The sequence below is a fragment of the Adelges cooleyi genome, unplaced genomic scaffold, assembly GCF_023614345.1.
Source record: "Adelges cooleyi isolate 19-005CV unplaced genomic scaffold, UGA_ACOO_1.1 ACOO_flye_CR_arks_rails_tigmint_CR_PRNA_41, whole genome shotgun sequence".
Taxonomy (NCBI): domain Eukaryota; kingdom Metazoa; phylum Arthropoda; class Insecta; order Hemiptera; family Adelgidae; genus Adelges; species Adelges cooleyi.
Window position 1 is genome coordinate 684813 of NW_026096090.1, and position 18404 is coordinate 703216.

At 30.7% G+C, this 18404-nt stretch overlaps 2 protein-coding genes across 2 annotated transcripts; one reads left to right on the top strand and one right to left on the bottom strand.

Moving 5' to 3' along the window:
• The first annotated feature begins 1666 nt into the window (after positions 1-1666).
• On the top strand, positions 1667-6292 carry LOC126841767 (solute carrier family 25 member 16-like). Its single transcript, XM_050578408.1, has 7 exons — positions 1667-2363; positions 2435-2527; positions 3238-3371; positions 3434-3619; positions 3969-4125; positions 4183-4324; positions 5440-6292. The coding sequence occupies exons 1-7, from the start codon at positions 2273-2275 to the stop codon at positions 5612-5614; spliced, it is 978 nt and encodes a 325-aa protein (XP_050434365.1). The 5' UTR covers positions 1667-2272; the 3' UTR covers positions 5615-6292.
• Positions 6293-6547: 255 nt separating this feature from the next.
• Positions 6548-18247, bottom strand: LOC126841701 (NACHT and WD repeat domain-containing protein 2). Its single transcript, XM_050578292.1, has 22 exons — positions 17990-18247; positions 17838-17926; positions 16815-16931; positions 16552-16755; positions 16346-16490; positions 16033-16258; positions 14851-15049; positions 14326-14775; positions 14117-14256; positions 13590-14045; positions 13271-13523; positions 12297-12469; positions 11819-12038; positions 11538-11750; positions 11318-11478; positions 10969-11255; positions 10701-10914; positions 10411-10629; positions 9465-10017; positions 8048-8376; positions 7108-7288; positions 6548-7020 (listed from the first exon to the last, which is right to left on the bottom strand). Exons 1-22 carry the CDS (start codon positions 18090-18092, stop codon positions 6859-6861), a joined length of 5094 nt encoding a protein of 1697 aa, XP_050434249.1. The 5' UTR covers positions 18093-18247; the 3' UTR covers positions 6548-6858.
• Positions 18248-18404: the final 157 nt, after the last annotated feature.

An 18404-nucleotide genomic window follows, 5' to 3' on the forward strand; every position in this document is an offset into this window, starting at 1 on the left:
AAAAATCGCACATTGCAACTCTCAACTATGCTGATTAAAAAATAAATAAAACGGTTTCTATATTAAACTTTAATACAAATTCTACTATTATAACTGGCACGTTAATTAATTTATATAATCATCTTAATCTTTTTTTTTAGCCTTCTCATACGTTGTCCGATGATAAAATATCATTCGCCAAAGGTGTGATTACGGGAAGGGGGTCCAGAAGTATACTGGACATAAAAAAAAAATGTATATCAAAATAAATACAAGACATGTGTATTTGATTTGATATTTGTTTGTAGATATATGGTTTTGCACCTTCCCAGAATAATGTTAAAAATACACCATCGAAAATAGATTTTTTTTAATTATTGTAGAAACCTATTTTTAGTAGTTATTAACTAAACACTGTAATATATAAAAATATCCAGTTTTAATTTTTAACATTTATTTTACTACTCTAACTGCTGGGTTAAAGTCGAGAGATCACCTACTGTTATTTTTACCATTAAAAAACTATATTAAATTTATTTGATGTAATTTTCATGATTTAATTACTATATAATTATTTTGACTTATTATATAATTAATTTTCATGATTTAATTAGTCATTTATTATTTTAACTTATTTAATAATTAATTTTTAATTAAATTAGTTATATTTTTATTATTAAAAAAAAAAAAATTTTAATAAGTTAATATTATTAGTTAACCATTTTGAAGTTATGTTTTAATTTGTTCGTTAGACCACTATTCTAATAAACGCCCTATTTATAGTCTATTTTCAGAAAGTGTACTTTATAAGATAAGGTACCAATACTGAAAATATACTCTACGTATATTATATTTACCTTACACTGAAATAAATTGATATTTAAAAATATTGCCTTATCGGATTGGAGTATTTACTCCATATGTTTGTTATAACTTACTACAATGTAGATATTAACACAAATACAAATATTTATAAAAAAATATGGAAGTTGGCTTCAAAAATAAATTTAACTCCAAAAACATATAATTTAATATGCAACTTAAAATGTTTTCAAAATTCAAAAAAATTTCCGTGACCCCTAAGTAGGGAGATTATTAAAAATAATATTTCAAATTTGAATTTAGCGACCCCAAAAACTTCAAATTTACTCTATTTTATGTTTTTTAATAAAAAAATTAGTAGATATTATTTTCGACAGTTTTTTTTTTGAAAAAATTGAAATTTCATTCCCCTACTTCGCCGCAACCGCACAAAAAGCTTTGAAAAATACATTCTTAATATTTCATATCCTCTCATCATATAGTAAACACCACGATCAAATAAACTAAAATTATTTAGTCATGGTTAGGTTAAATACTATACAGTCTGTTAAATGAAAATGGGAACTAACGTATGCCAAATACTGTACATTATGTATAGTAGTTAGTATTTGAGTTGAAAAAGAAAATATATATGTGGGTATCATACAGTATGTAATATATAGACAGCAATCAGGATAAGGGGCCTGATAATTATTTATTTAATATGAATAAATGATATTATACAGTTGCAGCTGTATACTAATTACTAAGCGATTCTATATTATCACAGTTCAGCCTGTTTAAGTTCGCTGCGCCGTGCGCGCATCGACTGGCCGTCAATCGAAAATAGATAAGACCATAAGATAGGCAGAAGAAATTTCTCCCGCGGTCATGGCTCGTGAATCCTTACTCTTTTCCTTTCGCTATTGAATTTTGATATGTCTAGGTAAAATATTCAAGGTAGGGCGCAGATAGGTGGGTTTACATTTTCACTAAAGCAGGCAGCAGCGTATTATTCACATTTCACTTCTCAGTTGTCTGGTCGGTGTTCATCGCTCGTCACGTGCGACCGACTGCAGTTGTTACTTGTTACTTGTACTCATTACACGTTGGCGCGCCGTACTGTGCGCTGCATATGTTGTCCTGTGCTCGTTATCTAATACGTTTACGTTTGCTCGTGGTGTGGGTAAACCGTATGCCTTTTAACTGTAAATTATAATAGAAATTGTAAACGGAGAATCCTCGTTAATCGAGCGTCGTGAAAGTTACATTCAAGGCTCATCGTTGTGTCATGTGTGGCAGGCTGATATATCCTGAATTCCTGCTACATAGCTATTAAACCCGTGGACCATGGCGTTCCCTGTTATTCATGTTACCACGATTTTCAATAATACCGGTTTACTGCTAGATGTTTATTGTTATCCAGACGTTTAAAAATCAAAAGAGTCATTGTTATTGTTGTTAATTAAACATTTAAGTTTTCGACTTCATCATGGCATTAGCTAATGAGAGCAAAGAAGTGATAGTATTAAAAACTCAAAAGAAAGATTTTACTTATGTAATGAAATCTTTACTAGCCGGTGGTATGTATATATTCTAATATTGTTCAACAATCAAAATTGAAATTGTATGTTTATTTTATTGTATAATTTAGGCGTTGCTGGTATGTGTTCAAAAACTACGGTAGCTCCTTTGGATCGTATCAAAATCTTGTTACAAGCACATAATAAACATTATGCTAGTTTTGGTAAATATTTAGTTCATATTCACATTGAGTTAATAATATTATAGCCAGGCAAGGTCAGAGCAAAGGTTAGACTAATAAGCTCTAAAAAGGGTTAAAACTCTATTTGTTGAGTTAATTCACTTAAAATGAATAGGCTTTTAATCATGTAGATTTGTAATGCTGTACTAAATAATCTAGCATTTTTCAATTGATACATATGTAATTAAACCAATTTAACTGTTTTTTGCGCTTTACTAAGATTAATACTCATGTTAGTAATGTAGCAATTAAATTTTTTTTAATATAGTGTTTTTAGTACAATTAATAATATTCTTTTAAATCTTATCACTTAAAGCGAGTTTTTATTATATCTTAATAATAATAAATAAGATAAGATTATTACAATTGGTTACATAATTATTTAAATTAGAATTTAACATAAATCTTTGTAAAGGTCAGGGTTAAAGGTGTATAATCAAAGGCATGTGACAGTTGGTTTAAAAATATTAGGTATTGCGTACATCTATAATAGTATAATAGAATTCCTGATTTTATCATACAATCCTACTACTTCTTTTGGGTTTTAAGTATTTTACATAATTTCATAAATAAAAAATAATTTTTTTCTATTCATTTTTACCTTTTTATTTAAATTATAAAATTAATTCTATTATTATTGTCTAAATATAAAATAATTAAAACATATAATAATTTAAAAAAAATTATTTTAGGAGTATTCAGCGGTTTGGCAGAAATAGTGAAACGCGAGAGTTTTGCTGCATTATATAAAGGTAATGGAGCGCAAATGGTGAGAGTATTTCCATATGCAGCTATTCAATTTACTTCTTTCGAGTTCTACAAGACTGTAAGACTACTATTTTCACTAAATAAATGATGATTTTTAAAGTAGTATGACAAATATTGTAGCTGTTGGGTTCAATACTTGGCAAGGGATCACATATTGGAAAATTCATGTCTGGTTCATTAGCTGGTGTTACAGCAGTTACCTTCACGTATCCTTTAGATACCATTAGAGCTCGATTAGCGTTTCAAGTTACCGGTGAACATGTATATAATGGAATAGCACATACAGCCAAATCTATCGTACAAAAAGTAAATTTATTACCAATTGGTTAAGTTGCTCTGAAATTATTATCAATATACTACAGTGAAACCTGGTTATGGTAGAATCGCGTGTGACTGAAAAAAATTTCTCTGTTAAGCAGTTTTCTGTCTTATTCAGTAAACTGTACAAGCAAAGCCGTATACCGAGATCATGCCCTAATTCTGGTTTCTAAAGGGGTCCAGTTTATTTAAGGTCTGTCTTAGACAGGTTTTACTGTATTTAATTTGTGTGTTTATCGACCTAATCTTACAAAAAGTGGTATGATGTAAGCTAAACTTATCTATTAACATATAGGTAACAATAGAAATTAAAAAACTATTATTTTTTGTTTTTAAGGAAGGAGGAATTAAAGCTCTATATCGCGGGTTTGTGCCAACATTATGTGGTATGGTCCCGTATGCCGGTTTAACATTCTTTTGTTTTGAAACCATTAAAAAGTTTTTTTTAAAAACGTTGCCGCTAATTTTCAGTAAATCGTCTAGTAAAGATTCCGGTAAGCTATTTATTGTTGATATAAAAATTAAATTATGTTATAAATTATTTTGTTCAGGTGGTGTAGTACTTACAGTACCGGCGAAATTGGTTTGTGGAGGATTATCTGGAGCGTTTGCTCAATGTGTTTCGTATCCCTTAGATGTAACTAGGCGGCGGATGCAACTAGCTAAAATGGATCCTGCCACTGGCAAATTTGGGTAAATTATTATTATTACTATTTATATTTATATATTGAAAGGGTTTCTTCACCAGTATTTATTATGAAGGGGTAAAGCTCATAATATAGCCTATAAAATGGAAACTGGCAATAATTCAATTGCACACAGAATTAGACAAAAAATACTCAGAATTTGAATAAACTTCTTTACTGCGTGTATTATTTTTTGAATTACCTACAGTGCACATGCCATTTTTTTCGTTAAATTTTATTCTTTTACTAATAATAAAGTTTCCATATGTGTTTAATAAAACATTTTTGAGGTTTAAAAAGATGATGCTACTTTCAGTAATAATTCATTTTTACTAACCTAACCTAGCCTATACCAACTCCACAACGTTAGATTCTTCAATCTCACTTTCTCAAAAATCACTTATAATATTTCCCATGTATTCACTACCCAAATCATAAAAATGAAAATGTTCATCATCATCTAAATCCAATACAAATTCTATTTCACGTTCATTAGGAAATTTATGAATACATGTTGTTTTTAGTCTTGATGGTCCAATTTGATTACTATCCATAATTAAATATTTCCCCATTACATTAATGTTTTCTAATAAAATATTATTTATAGAAACACTCACTAGTAATCTGCAACTGCCCTTGTGATACAGATGGATCATAAATAATAATATATGTTGCTTTTATGTCAATAACAAACAAATAACAGCAATAAAATGTAAAAAAAAATGTGTCTATATTAAATTTTAATATTTTATGACTTTAAATAATAAATATACACGGGTTGTGTAAATATATTTGATAAAATATGAACAATGATGCTACCCACCTAAAATTGCCTTAAGCAACGCGTATCAAATAATAACTTATCTACCGAAAATATATATAGGACTGCCAATTGGCATCTGTACACAGTGCACATATTTAATGCTAACAATATAAAATAAACTATAAATTAATTTCTAGCTTACATTTATTTTAAATGTATATTATTTTTTGTTTGAAATTCAGCTTTTCAAACAGTTAAAAACATAATTCAAAATAAATATATTATTATGTAATGGTAGAATTGATATTTCGATTTTGTGTTGACTAAAATGTTTATAACTTGTTATATTTTGTTTACAGTCATGGCATGTTCAAAACTCTAATAACTGTGTACAAAGTTGACGGTGTAGTGAATGGATTATACAGAGGAATGAGTATAAACTTCCTCAGGGCTGTGCCTATGGTAGCTGTGTCTTTTTCAACGTATGAACTAATGAAACAAACTCTTGAATTGGACACTGGAGTTGATTCATGAACATACTGTTGTTTTACAACTATTTTATTATATAGTTATACAGTTTTATATTATTCTATGTTATTTTACTTATAAACATAATTTTATTGTCTAGTTGTTACTTTGTTAAAATAATATATACCTATTTATAAAGGTACATATTATATATAAATATAAGATGTATTTAGGTATAACTGTATATAAATATACAGGGCTATCCAAATTTTGTTACAGTAATTCTTACTCATCATGTAGCTTAACAGGCCATGAGAAGGCCCAACGCTGCCATCATGAGATATGGTTTACAGTAATTCTTACTATAAAATAAATGTATTAGCTAGTTACAAACTGGTTATCAACTAGGTATTAGTTTTACTATATTGTTCTAATTTTAATAAGCAAATCAAATAAGTATGTTTCCATTTTAAAAACTACCATTTAAAATACGTCTTCCTTGCCGATAAAAAACCTTATTTAATAATGATTTTATTTGAAAATTGTTTTGCTTTTTTTTCGATAAAATTTCTGTTACATGGAACTTTGATAACCCTGTGTATTGTAATATTGTTATTACTTATTATATGTTGAGGACTGTGACAAAGTTTGAATATTTTTTTATATTTAATAAATTATTGTTAATATTTATTACCAAAGATACATCATGCATTTATCGAATAAAGTTCAAAATTTTACTTTTTATCATAATGTTTATTTATCATCTAAGATCAAAACCGGAATTTCTAGAGACGACAAATAATATTTAATCACAATTTTAAATGCGGAAGTTTTCATATTTATTCTTGATTGGATATTTTAAAAATAATTTTAAGTAAAAAATATATTCAATTTATCTCAAAAACATTTACAAGTAGTAAAACTGCATTCGTGTCTATTGATAAAATATAAATAAAGTAAAAATGCTTTTATAATAAGAACTATTATTTATTAATTATAAATAATTTAAATTACCTTGTAATGGTAATGATTTAAAGTAGCATGACTTTAAAAAAAGGTGACCAACCAGGTGGCATATAGGGGCGGCATGCAAAATCGACTACTTAGTCTGACAAAGATGTATAGTTCCCTTGAAATCGTGCCCAAGTTTCGCCTATGAGGTGTAAACCCTGGTTGAATTAGTCTAAGGTATAACTTAAAAATAAAAAAAAACACATTTCAAGTACCTAATTGCACATATTAATGGTAGAATATATTATAGTCTGTATTTAAAATTTTAATTTTAAACTTTTAATTATGTAGTTAATCTACTATCCTTTTAATAATATTTTTGATGTCTGTAGATGGCCAGTGTTGTCGTTTCCACTTTCTTCGTGTGAACTCGGTTCGCATACGGATACGCACAGTTTGGAAATGGCAGCTGCGGCTTTGAACAACTTTGCGGTACGTTGTTTGTCCATTTTTTTCTTCCACTAAATAATTATTTTCGGGCCGGTGTACCAATGTAGTCATGTATATTAAGTCATGTTTATTAAAAAAAAAAAAAAAAAAATACCTACCGTCTCATCGCGGGACGGCAATGTTGACAAGAACATGTCTTTGTTAGGATCGGCTATAGCCAGCACAGTAAGACAACCGTCTACAGTAGCTATAACGACGGCGCGTCCGTCTTCTGTTGTATCAATGGCGCTCAATTCTGCCGGTACTCGATAATTGGCTAACATTTTAGCGTCATCCAGCCTATTAATACATTTTTTAAATCATATATATATATATATTGGGGGAGAGGGTTTTCCACTAAATCGACATTTGACTTTTGTATTAATTGAATTCAACAATTTTTGAAATGAAAATACCTACAAGTTAATAGGTAAAATGTTGACGTATTGTTATTTATTTTTATTGACATTTTCACTAAGGTTTAGTAAAGAAGTAAGGTAAGTATAGGTTTAGTATAGGTTTTTAACTAAACCCTGTAAATACTCAAAGAACATACCATGTAACATACGATATTAACAAACGTTAACCAATTTATAAATTTTACGTAATTTAAAAACAAATACGAGTTAAAATTACAAAAATTCGTATTTAATATTATGTTTAAGGCGCCCCTATATCAATTTAAAGGGGGCGGGACACATTTTTATTAATTTCATACGGCGGGGGCTTTAGATCCCCTCCCCTAATTTTTGGCTATTTTGGGTACTAGTTTGGTAGTAATAATAAAACAAATTTCCAGTGGTTTTTATGTTAACTAGAGATGTATAAAAATCATAAAGTAGAAAATTTCTTGGCATTTTCTAAGAATTCGAAATTTTTTTGAAATTTGTACTACATTTTTGAGAACCTTTATGTTAAAATTAAAATTTAGAAATGTAAAAACTATCGGAGGAGGGAGTTGACTCTACCCCTCGAGGACGCTTTTGACGATGAGAAATATTTTAGTCAAATAAAAAAATGCAAAAGTCAAATGGTGTAAATTCGGTGTTCGCCACTAACCGAAATACTCGCAACGTTTTTTTCCCGCTATGGTAGTACAACACGTATTCGTCAGTTTTGTTAAACATGCAAATAACTGTGAATACTCCTTCTGCTACTCTTGGTATAAACGTTTTTATTGAAGTTCCTTTTTTCAGCTCCAAAAGTTCTAAACCTCCACGAGTAGGCGCGTACAGACCGTATTTCCCATCTTTAGTACAAAATCCTCCCCATTTTGGTATAGACTTGAAAAGTTTCTTGGTGCGTACGTCAAATAGCATTCCTTTGTCGGGATTAATCACTGCAACTAAATTAGCCCTGTGCGGCATTGCCACAATAAACATAATGTCCTATAATCAAACAAAAACACATTTTGGGCACGACAAATTTCAATTTAAAGTTTTATCAAATTTTTTAAATTATTAAAATAAAAATGGAAACCAAAAATATTGGGAATCGTCAACTATAAACTATATAAGAAATAATATAGAATTTATTTATGCCAAAGGTTATGAAATGCATGTACAGTAAATATATTATTTAATATTATAATTAAATGGCGATACACGAAATCGGAGATACCAATATTATATCGTTATAATGCAGAAGGCACCGGGAAACCACTGCATTAGTTTTCCCAAACATCAAGCAATGAAGGTTAAACATAAGAACGAGGAGAACCAGATTTGCAACGACAAGGCAAGGCCTTTAGTAGAGAAGAAGATATCGTTATACCAAAATTACTATCAAACCTAACAAATGTGCCTACCTATTTTTGGAGAAAGCGGTATTATGAAAACAATTAAAATCACATTTTTTTTATACCCGTATATTATAATATAATAATAAACACACATACTATTGAGTCACACAAATTATAAATCACCTCTTCGCCTTCCCCACTTTTTAAGTAACGTTTCATACAGTAATTTATTATTTATTGAAGTTTCTAAATATCACGATGATCTCACAAAATTATAACATACTGTGTATGTGAATAAGTCAGATTATCGCGTAAATAAAGTTTCATAATGTATGCCCCAATCCGGACTGGAGGTTTTCCAACCCATTATTTTTGCCAGGACGCATCCTTGCACTCTAAAGAGTTGGGGGAAATTATTGAATACTTATAATCCTACAATCTGAAGTATTTTAAAAGGATATTTAAAAAATAAACCTATATAAAATTTATAAAATATTAAAGTATGGGATTTAAAATTATCTAAAAACCCGTACTTTGCCAAACGTTGAAGAGTTATTTACCATTGGGAAATTTAGGAGAGGTGGTCATTTCTCGATGGCGGCCCGTTGTGCTATACCAATGTTAATGGCCCAGTCTGAGCCTGTGTACGCATTTTGTGTTATAGACTATAGTATACCTAATGCAATGCACAGTCTCAAACAATAAACAACCCAAAAAATCTCTCGTAGTTCCTACCTTCATTCCCGATTGCCGTAGAACAATTCTATTAACAAATTGACCGTTGATTGCATTATAAACGTGTAACGCTTCCCGATGTCCTTTGTCGCTGACCAAAGCGATCAAGTTCAAACCGTCCGCGGATACGACGAGTTTTTTGAACTCCATTCCAGTAACATTGCGTATTTGATAAACAAACGAATAGATAGTTTTGCCGTCCGGGATGGATCTGACGATAACCGTGGCTTCGACGGTTTGTTGGGTTTCCACGTTTACGTCTTCCGGTTTTGACACGGCGAGACATTTAGTCGCTTCGTCTAAAAGCAATATTTGCTGTATGCCCGGTTCTTGTTGTTTGAATACCACTCGGCACAAGATACGATGCCATACGATAAAGTTTCCCGATTCCGAGCACACAATATACCGACCATCAGGCGTGATCAATGCATGAGTAACTATGGCTCCCAAAAGGTTGTCGGCAAGCTGTTGAACCAATTTGCCGGTGTTAACGTCCCAGATGCCTACACAACCTCGTGTTACGGTCGCAGCTAAACCGGATTGTTGCGATAAACTTAAAAAAGTAATAATAACTGATAACGCTAAAATATTATTTATTTGGGATTACAAATATATATATATATATAGCGGAGCCTATTCCCCCTTTGTTGATGAACTATGGGAATGAAACCCCCAACACTGTCAAATCTATAAACCGTCTGAGACCCGATTGGATGGAGGGATTACATATAGTGTAGACGTAAAAACGTAAAGTCAATGATCTAAGCGTTGATATTCTTTAAGGATGGACATTGTCGAGGAATATCAAATATTGAAATATGTATATGCGTATAATTTCCCACGATATATTAATCATAAGTATAATGTACTTTATAGCTTCATTTATGTTGTACACTTTTACTGTACGTCCATAGTCAGACCTAAGTTACTAATAAATAATATTTACCTGATGGAATCAATTTGTAGTTCGTGTCGATCTATGACGTGTACTTGTTCGAATATGTTATTAATATTCCAAACTTTAACCGATCTATCGATGGACGATGTTATAGCCGAGTTCCAGTTTCCCGTAGTCAATGGCAGTAATGAAATAATGCGACCAAAATGTGCATCTAATACTTTGATTAGCTTTTCGGTTTCCATATTCCAAACGTATAGCATTTTCCTGGAAGTAATTCATTTTATTCAACGATATTTAGAAACGAAGCTACTGAGTCGAATCAATCAATTTTATACCGAACTCCAGCGATCAGGAAACGTTTGTCGGCCGACAGCATACAAGAATTTGACTGCATCATATTTATAGTAATATTTCGGACTCCATGAGGCAATGGTAACACTTTAGTGTCTTCTAAAGTTAAATCCCAAACACAAAAACCATTTGAGGTTGTACCCAAAAGCGATGATGAGTCCTCGGATAGTTTTAGTTGAAGAATTGTACTATTCCTAACTAAAAATTGAAGTTATAGTTAAAATGAAAAAAATCAGTAAGTGTAAGAAATACCAGGCTGTAAAGTTTTAGTTAAAGTCCACAAATTATCAATAAAATCAAATTGGGATACATCGTACGATTTATTCAGTGAACAACAATATAATGTCATTTTGTGATTGTTTATGGCCATAGCACTATGGAAAATAAATGGAGGGCAGTTGAAGTTTTCTTTGTTTGTTCGCATCATTATTCTGGTATCATCCATTTTGCCTGACCAAAAAATAAAATGGCTAAATGTTAATGTTGTAAATTCTATTGACATTAATACCCATTCATCAGGATTTTCATTAATTTGAGTTCTATAAATGAATACAAGATTAATAACATATTTATTAGCTTTTACATGAAAATTAATATTCACTTTGATTCTAAATTGCCTCTCAAATCGTATCTACACAACAAAGAAGATCCATGGACAAATAAATGTGTGTTAAGCATGTTAACACCTGTTACTGTTTCACCATTATCAAATGGATTTTCAATTACAATGAATTCACTTGTCAGACAGTTTAATAGGACAGTCTAAACGTACGATGTTTTTATTTACAAATTATTCAAGTTGTTAAAATATATTTTACTACTTGATTATTATTAGTATAAGCTGCGGCATAACGATTGTCTGGACTTAAACACAGTGCTTGCATGATTCCTTCTAGACCAGGATTTACATTACGGGTCATGTCGCTAGTAGATAAATCCCAAGTGATGAATCGGTTTGAAATTGAAACTATGTACCTGTAATCTGATGTTACTTGAAAGTCGAACACGGCAAACTGGTGACCTTCCAAAGAGTACTGAAGTTTATAAACAATAATTAGTTAATATTCATGCGTACATATTGTTATAGCTTGATTTGGATTACTTTTAATGGACCTCCTGGAGTGTGTAAGCAGTGGTAGTAAGGTATAAGTGCACAATTGTCAGGACCATATTGATCACATTCTGCTAGTAAACTTTTAATATTTGGGTTTGGACCAATTTCGGGTAAAAGTCTACCGATCAACTGAGGAGCAAGCATATCAGGAAATTCGCTCAATATCGCTCCGCCCAGCCTTAAAGCGTCAGCTACCAGAATTAACTCTCTAAATATTCGAAACATAAGAAGGTATAGTAGTATAAAAAGATAATACTATTTTTTTCAGAAATTAATATTTATGGTATCCTAGACCATTGCCACGTCAGTTTTGGCATATCCTACATATGATGTATACAATTAATAAAACCAAAACCTGACCTTTGTCTTGCTTTCAATTCATCTTGGCTAGTTATGGCATCATTAAAACAATTATTATAATTTTAAATTTTAAACGTAATTTTTTAAAAAGATAATTGTTTTCTACCTAGTCGCATCTCTATCGTCAATATTTGCACATGCATCTTCAAAGTCACTAAGAACTGCTTGCAAAGGACACGAAGATAATTTCGCATGTAACCAACGATAATTAAATAATACATGTTTGTATAAGTCTTGAAATCGATGAGCTCGAACAAGATGGTACGGTAGTTCTCCAAACTAAAACAAAACGCGATACTTAGTAATTATGATAATAAGCCATACTCAAGGGCGCCCGCAGGGGGGGGGGCAAAGAGACCATTGCCCCTACTGGGAATTTTTTAAAACTATTGTTAATTTAATGCCATGCATATTAATTATAACATAATTTTATTGAGATCCATTTAGAAGTTTAGTAAAAATTATTATATTTTTAGACAATCTAAAATGTAATCTTGAACGTATTTATTAGTTTACAATGTTTACACATGACTGCATGTCGTACAAATATAATTGTAAATAAAAAAGTCTATTCGGGTATTTCATTCATCTTTACAATATAACTTTTTTTTACAGCTCATTAAAAAGGTTAAAGACATGGATGCGTAATTCAATCTCTGAAGATAGATTAAATGGTTTAGCCTTATTGTACATACATAAAGACATTGTTAAAAAGCAAAAAAAAAAAAAAATGATTGAAGATGTTATACTATCATTTTGTATGCAACCAAGACGCATACAATTTTTATTTGATAATTAATATAAATATAATTAATTTGTAACATCTATATTAACATGTATTTAAAAAATATTAATATTATATTGTAAACCTACACATATAAGGACCTTATGTGATGACATAATGTTTTTTTTTTCTATGTAGGTTATGCTATTTTAGAATGAAGACACTAGAAATATATTAAAATTTAAAATAACCTTTTTGATTTGGCTTTAGAATTTTGATCTTACCCCGGGTGGCATTTTATCCCGCGGGCGCGCTTGGTCATACTCATATTATATTTTCAGCGTGACAGAATTTACCTTTCTTAAATTGTACCTAGTAGCAGTTCCTTCCTTCGAATAAAATACAAGCGGTTGCACAGGAACTTTCCTATCCGCTGATCCTTCTTTATTTTGTAAATTAAACCTATGTCTTTGGATTTCCGTATATTTAAAAGGTTTTGGATTTCCTCCTCCCCAGATTCCTAAATAATAATCGGCTATAGAAGAATGGAAATAGGTAACCATATTCATATTTTTGAAATATCGTTCCCGCGCTGCATCTCTAAACTGTCTATAAATATTGAAAAAGTTAGAACAAATTCACATGACTGTATCACTTTAGTTTGTGTATATGCACCTGTGGTACCAATTTAATACACTAACACCGTCAGCTTCTCTTTCCGATAGATAATTTGGTAAATCATTACGAATTCTAGTCCACAATAAAGGTGGAATTCTCCTGACTGGAGGTAAATGGTACTGATAAACATCGTCTAAAACTTTGTCATCCAACGATATTAAGTCTTCAAGTTCCGATTCTGAAAGACCACTTTTAGATGCTGTTATATAAGCTAAAGCGTGAAAAACCAATAATCGACCATGTTGTTTTTCGATTCGTTCAAACAGCATCATGATCGAGTCCATTACGTTTGAAGCCAAGTGCGTTTCTTGAGATTTAGTATAGCTTCGCCAACGGCATATTTCCGCAAAAACAAGTTTTACAAAAATTGGGAGAGAACACAGATTTATAGCGTTCGATACAAGTCTCCATTGGCAATTAGTTAGATCTCTGTGGGCTGTTTCCATCCATTTTCTGCGCCAATATCGACAGTGAATTTCTAAATAAATTTCAGTAAAATTATTTAAAAAAAAAAAAAATGATACCTGATTACTTCTTCGGCAAGCTCTTCTCCGAGAGCTGTAACTTCAATAAATTGTTCCTCGTCATCAATCATCCTGCGCAAAACATGATAGTCCCGAGAAACATCTATATTTCCTTCTTCTTTTGCTACTGATACTAATAACTAGAAAAACAAATTTCATTAAATACTCCAATTATAAATATTAAATGACGAAAACCCTTAACTACTAACTTTACAGTTATTTGGCAATCTTGTTGGTAACCAAGATACGTTGTTGGTATCTTGCGTGCCAGTAAGTTGATCTACTGAATCTAAAAATAAAACTAGGGGTTGGTCTCGGGTTGCGTATGTTAATAGATGTTTGAAATGCGCTGTCAATGGAACCAAATCATCGGGTATGTCATCAAATGGCAACATGTAATTGTAAGATATTTGTTGACATATAGATATTAATGCTGGCGTTAGTGTACTGCTATCTGGAGTTGTTCCTAAGAATCTGACTACACAAAGTGGTTTAGTAGCAGTTTTGTTAAACCACGTTAAATAGCTAAGATCTGCCGCTTTCGCCAAAAGTGATGTTTTACCACAGCCTCCTTCACCAAAAAGGATCATTGGTTTTTCGCAATCGCTTTTCATGTATTGTTCAATATGAGTTAAACTGTCTTCGCGGCCATAAAACACCTTAGTGTATACACACAATTTCGTTAAATTATAAAATTTAATAAGTAAATTATCAATGTTTACTGAAACACCAACTTTAACTGAGTTATGACACGCATGTAAATGTTGTAATATTTCTGTTACTATTTGGCCTTGAGGACTAGAATCTTCCTTCCTCATGGCTCTATCAACTAATTTGGTAATATTCTTGTAAAAATGCATAATGAAGTTTTGCAAATATTCCTGGTGAGTCTCATTGTCTAAACCTTCCCGACCAATCCATTCTACAGAATACCTAAACAAAGATTATTAAATAGCACAAAGTAAAGTATGTTATTTTTATAAATTTTTAAAAAAAAATTTGTTTTTGTTGTTTCAGTTTTTATTTTATTAAAAAGTTTAGTTATATAAGTACATAACTAAACTTTTATTTTTTTTTACAGACGCTGTCTGGCATTAACAACTAGATTTTTTGGAATTTTCAAAAACATTCAGTTCTGATAGCTAGATGGCGTATGCTACTTAATCTGTGGATATCCGTCAATTACAATTTACATGCTATTCACTATCGTTTTAAAGTTAGTATTTACCACGTATCATGACACTTAAGAAATAAGGTGTATGTTATAGATTACTTCATAGTGATATTAATATTCATATGGAATAAAAAAAAATAAATTGATGAAATAGTCAAAATGCTTTGTGTATACAAAACAAAGACAAATAGTATAAAGACATATACATATATACTACGCACGAGAACGAATGATGTTAGGTATAGTGAGTGAAGGTGTGGTAAAGTTAAACCTAATTTAAGCTACATAGCTAATAAGTTAAAACGGTTTCTAGTTTAATGACGTATTTGCGTGCTGTTCATTTTCATTTCTAAATAGGTGGTATTTATTAATAATGATTTTAGCAAATCATAAAACATATATTATATAAACTCAAATCTTAATTGTATGTTGCAGCTTGCTTACAGTACATTTATAATAACATTTATGATTAAATAAAATAGATTGAAAAATATAAGTTATACTCTAAAGAAAAGGACTTATGTCTTGCATGTCAATAAATAAGATAATTAGAATTATATGATCGAATATCAAGTAAACGATGTTATAGGAAACAAAAAGCTTTGTGAATAAGTTTAGTAAATAACACATATTATGAATGATTTATTACCAAACATTTTATATGTTTTATTATTACTTATCTAAATTCTAATTAAGAACACATAACTCGCTACTTAAGTTGTAAGAGCATGATTAAATTTACTTTTGGAAATTGGTAGTTTCGATTTTCTGCACTAGACGTTCATCTCGTAAGTTGGCCAACAGACGAGATGCTTCTGTATCAATACTACGGTTGACTATATCCAGGAAGTTTGAAGCTTTTTTAAGATTTTGGAGGTTGATGTTGTTAATGTATCGCACGTATGCGAGACAATGATTTTTTGTATTTTTAACTTTTAATATTCCGTTTATTACTTCTCTTTCGGTAACTATATAATATGTATTCATATTTTAGTTATTTTATAAAATAGAATTTTGGTTTCAACTTGAAGTTTAAACTTCTAATGTCATAATACCTGACATATAATAATTGTGCATTGTATCTTTATCGATTTTTCCACTATTGTATAAACTTATTGAAGCTTTCCTAAAGAGCTTTTGCATCTTGGCTAATGTATCCCACCAAATAGCCTGGTCTTGTTGTTGAAGTTTTGGTATTCGCTATAAAATTAACATTTTACATAAATAATCAACTGTAAATTAATTTTCCGTAAGTAACTACTTTATTATTGAAGTTGATTAGAATTGAAGAAATCGGTTGTAGAACAGATATGGGAGGAACGGCATTACTGTCTTTCCTGTACCACATGTCTAAAAGAGAGACGTCTGATCCTACGTTTACCAACTCTTCTCTCAGCAGCTCCAATTCCGAAGATACAATGTAAGTAGGTATTGGTCGATACCCATATTTTTGACCAAGAAATACCTAAACGACGTTGGCTAGTGTTACAAAACAATTTATGCAATTAATTCGAACTGAGTTACCACAAAATTGGGACCCATTGATAACCGTTGACAGTTTTCAATTTCTTTCATACATAGTTCAGTAGTCATGTGATCATCAGTTGCTTCGTCACGGACTCCCCATCTCATATCAACCACCTGAGAACAGGTACCGAATAGTAATTATACCGAGTACCGGCGGTAACTGGTACGCGTTAGTACGTCAAGGTCATAAAACTTATCGATTGAAATCCTTTATTATTTTGTTAGAAACTTGTGCATGCTAAATACCCATAAACATGAAACCTAAGGAGTCGCTATAAATAAAATAGGGACTAATAACACTAATAATCGAAGAAAATTCGTAATTAAGTTTTATTTATTTTTTTGCAAAATTCTTTGATTTAGTTAACTTTAAAATGGAAGTCCACCTAAAGTATTTCAATTTTTTGTTTTATTGAAAAGCTCAATAACTTCTCGGAACCAATCGACTTTACCACCCCAGACCCGAATTTCGGTTTTTTTTTTCAATCAATTTGTTTTTTAATGCTGAAAACGATGGTGAAAAAAAAAATTGCGGAAACGCTTAGTTTTGAAAAACAAATCGAAATTCGGGTCTGAGGTGGTAAGGCCGATTTAAGCCTTATAATATAGTACTTATTCAAAAAAGTTTATGTTTTTTTTAGAAACAAAAAAAAAATATTTTACAACACGTTAATTGGTTCTTTAAATAGCATCCAAAGTGCTAAACAATTATTTATAAATCACATACTCGTAAATAAAGTTTTAATTTGAATGTGTATTTAACGAAAAACTTAATTTTCTATAATAATGATGAGACCAATTCTGAATTTATTAAAGAAAATACATAAAAATATAATCTTTTTTAAGTCTTCTGAATTTATTTTTAGGAGATTATTTAAATGTACAGAACCCGTTGAAAATATAACAACTCTGTTTTAACAACTTTGGAGGCGATTTAACATCCCAGAGAAAATCTTGAGGCCAGGTTCAGATTTAGCAAAAAGAAAAAAAATGAAGAATTTTGGATCTAATCACACAAACCTGAAATTCCAATCCATGTTTTTCTCGGCAAAAATCTTTTAGTTTTGGATAACATTGAGCCATTAATGTATTTCTTTCCATTGTTGTATCTGAAAAGTATTATTTTTTTAAATGTTATATTAAAATATTCAAGGGCAAAATGTTTATTATGCCTGTAAATGTTGAACTTGTAAATATCCTGACTATTTTTGAACTGACTGGAGGCAAGTTTTCAAGAGATCCTGCAAAAATCAAGTCAACCGTCCTATCATCCATTGTTCATCAATAAAGTTAGTATCTAAATTATTATTTCTCGTTTATTCAGTTTTAATATCACCAGGAGTGGACCTAATATAGTAGTATGGTTGTTTAAAAGCTGATGAATACACACTGCGCGTCATAGCGTGAGCCGTGGCCAATTTTCAACTACCGCGCCAAAGTATCATCAATCATTGAAGGAAGGTAACAGTGGGTACCAACATAATAAAAATGACAAAAACGAATATTTTCAGGAAACTGATAAAATTACTAAGTTACAATGTTACAAACAAACGTTATGGTTTGTACTCTGTTGACTGTTACCATAAA